Genomic DNA, 804 nt, shown 5'->3' with positions numbered 1-804 from the left:
TTCCTCTCTCTTCTCCTCCTACCTCTCCACCTTGGGCTGCTCTCTTCATTCTCTGTTCCGCTGCCTTCATGGATATTTCCATCTCCACACACTCTGCACACTCTGATTACTCTGAACAAAACTTCCTTCAGGCGTGCTTTGCCTCCTGTCATCTCCTGCCTCTGGCTGAACTGCCCCAAGTCTCCTGGCCACCTACCTGGAACATACCTTCCCCCCCTGAAAGAGAGTCCCTGTCTCAGGGGGCACCAGGAGGTATTTCATGTGCATTTCTTAATTAATTACCAGCTCCCTGAATGATCTCTCATGAATGCCCATCCATCCCAGCCTGCAAGCAAGCCATGCACACCGCTCACCTTGAAGTTCTCGGGATCCACATGAAACTTCTCGCAGTGCAGCTTGCTCAGGTTGGCGAAGTGGCCCTTGATGTTGTCCAGGTGCTTCACGGCTTCCCCAAAGGAGGCCAGCACCTTCTTGCCATGTTCCTGGACTTTTGAATTGTGCAGGATGTCGTGGGCATTGCACATTTTTCCAAAATGTTCAAAATACCTCCTCTTCCAGGGGTAGACAATCAGCATCCTAGGCAAAGGGAGACACAAGCAGAGACACAAACCTGGTGAATGCCACATCCCTGTGGAGGCAGCAGCTTCCCCAGGAGGTGCCAGCTCAGCTCATGTCCTGGGTCTGGACTTACCTGCTGAGGGCGTCAGCACCGCATTGGGCCACATCGACCTTGGCCCACAGCTCAACAATTAATTTCTTCTCGTGGGCATTGAAGGATGCCATAGTGAGGAGTCCTGGAGTTGT

General features: G+C 52.6%; 1 protein-coding gene across 1 annotated transcript; it reads right to left on the bottom strand.

Moving 5' to 3' along the window:
• Positions 1–263: 263 nt before the first annotated feature.
• On the bottom strand, positions 264–798 carry LOC102387327 (hemoglobin subunit beta-like). The gene is made up of 2 exons (XM_006039388.2): positions 692–798; positions 264–576 (listed from the first exon to the last, which is right to left on the bottom strand). The coding sequence occupies exons 1-2, from the start codon at positions 781–783 to the stop codon at positions 279–281; spliced, it is 390 nt and encodes a 129-aa protein (XP_006039450.1). The 5' UTR covers positions 784–798; the 3' UTR covers positions 264–278.
• Positions 799–804: the final 6 nt, after the last annotated feature.

Source organism: Alligator sinensis, unplaced genomic scaffold, assembly GCF_000455745.1.
Source record: "Alligator sinensis unplaced genomic scaffold, ASM45574v1 C64617538_1, whole genome shotgun sequence".
NCBI lineage: Eukaryota > Metazoa > Chordata > Crocodylia > Alligatoridae > Alligator > Alligator sinensis.
This window is presented reverse-complemented; position numbering and strand designations above follow the sequence as displayed.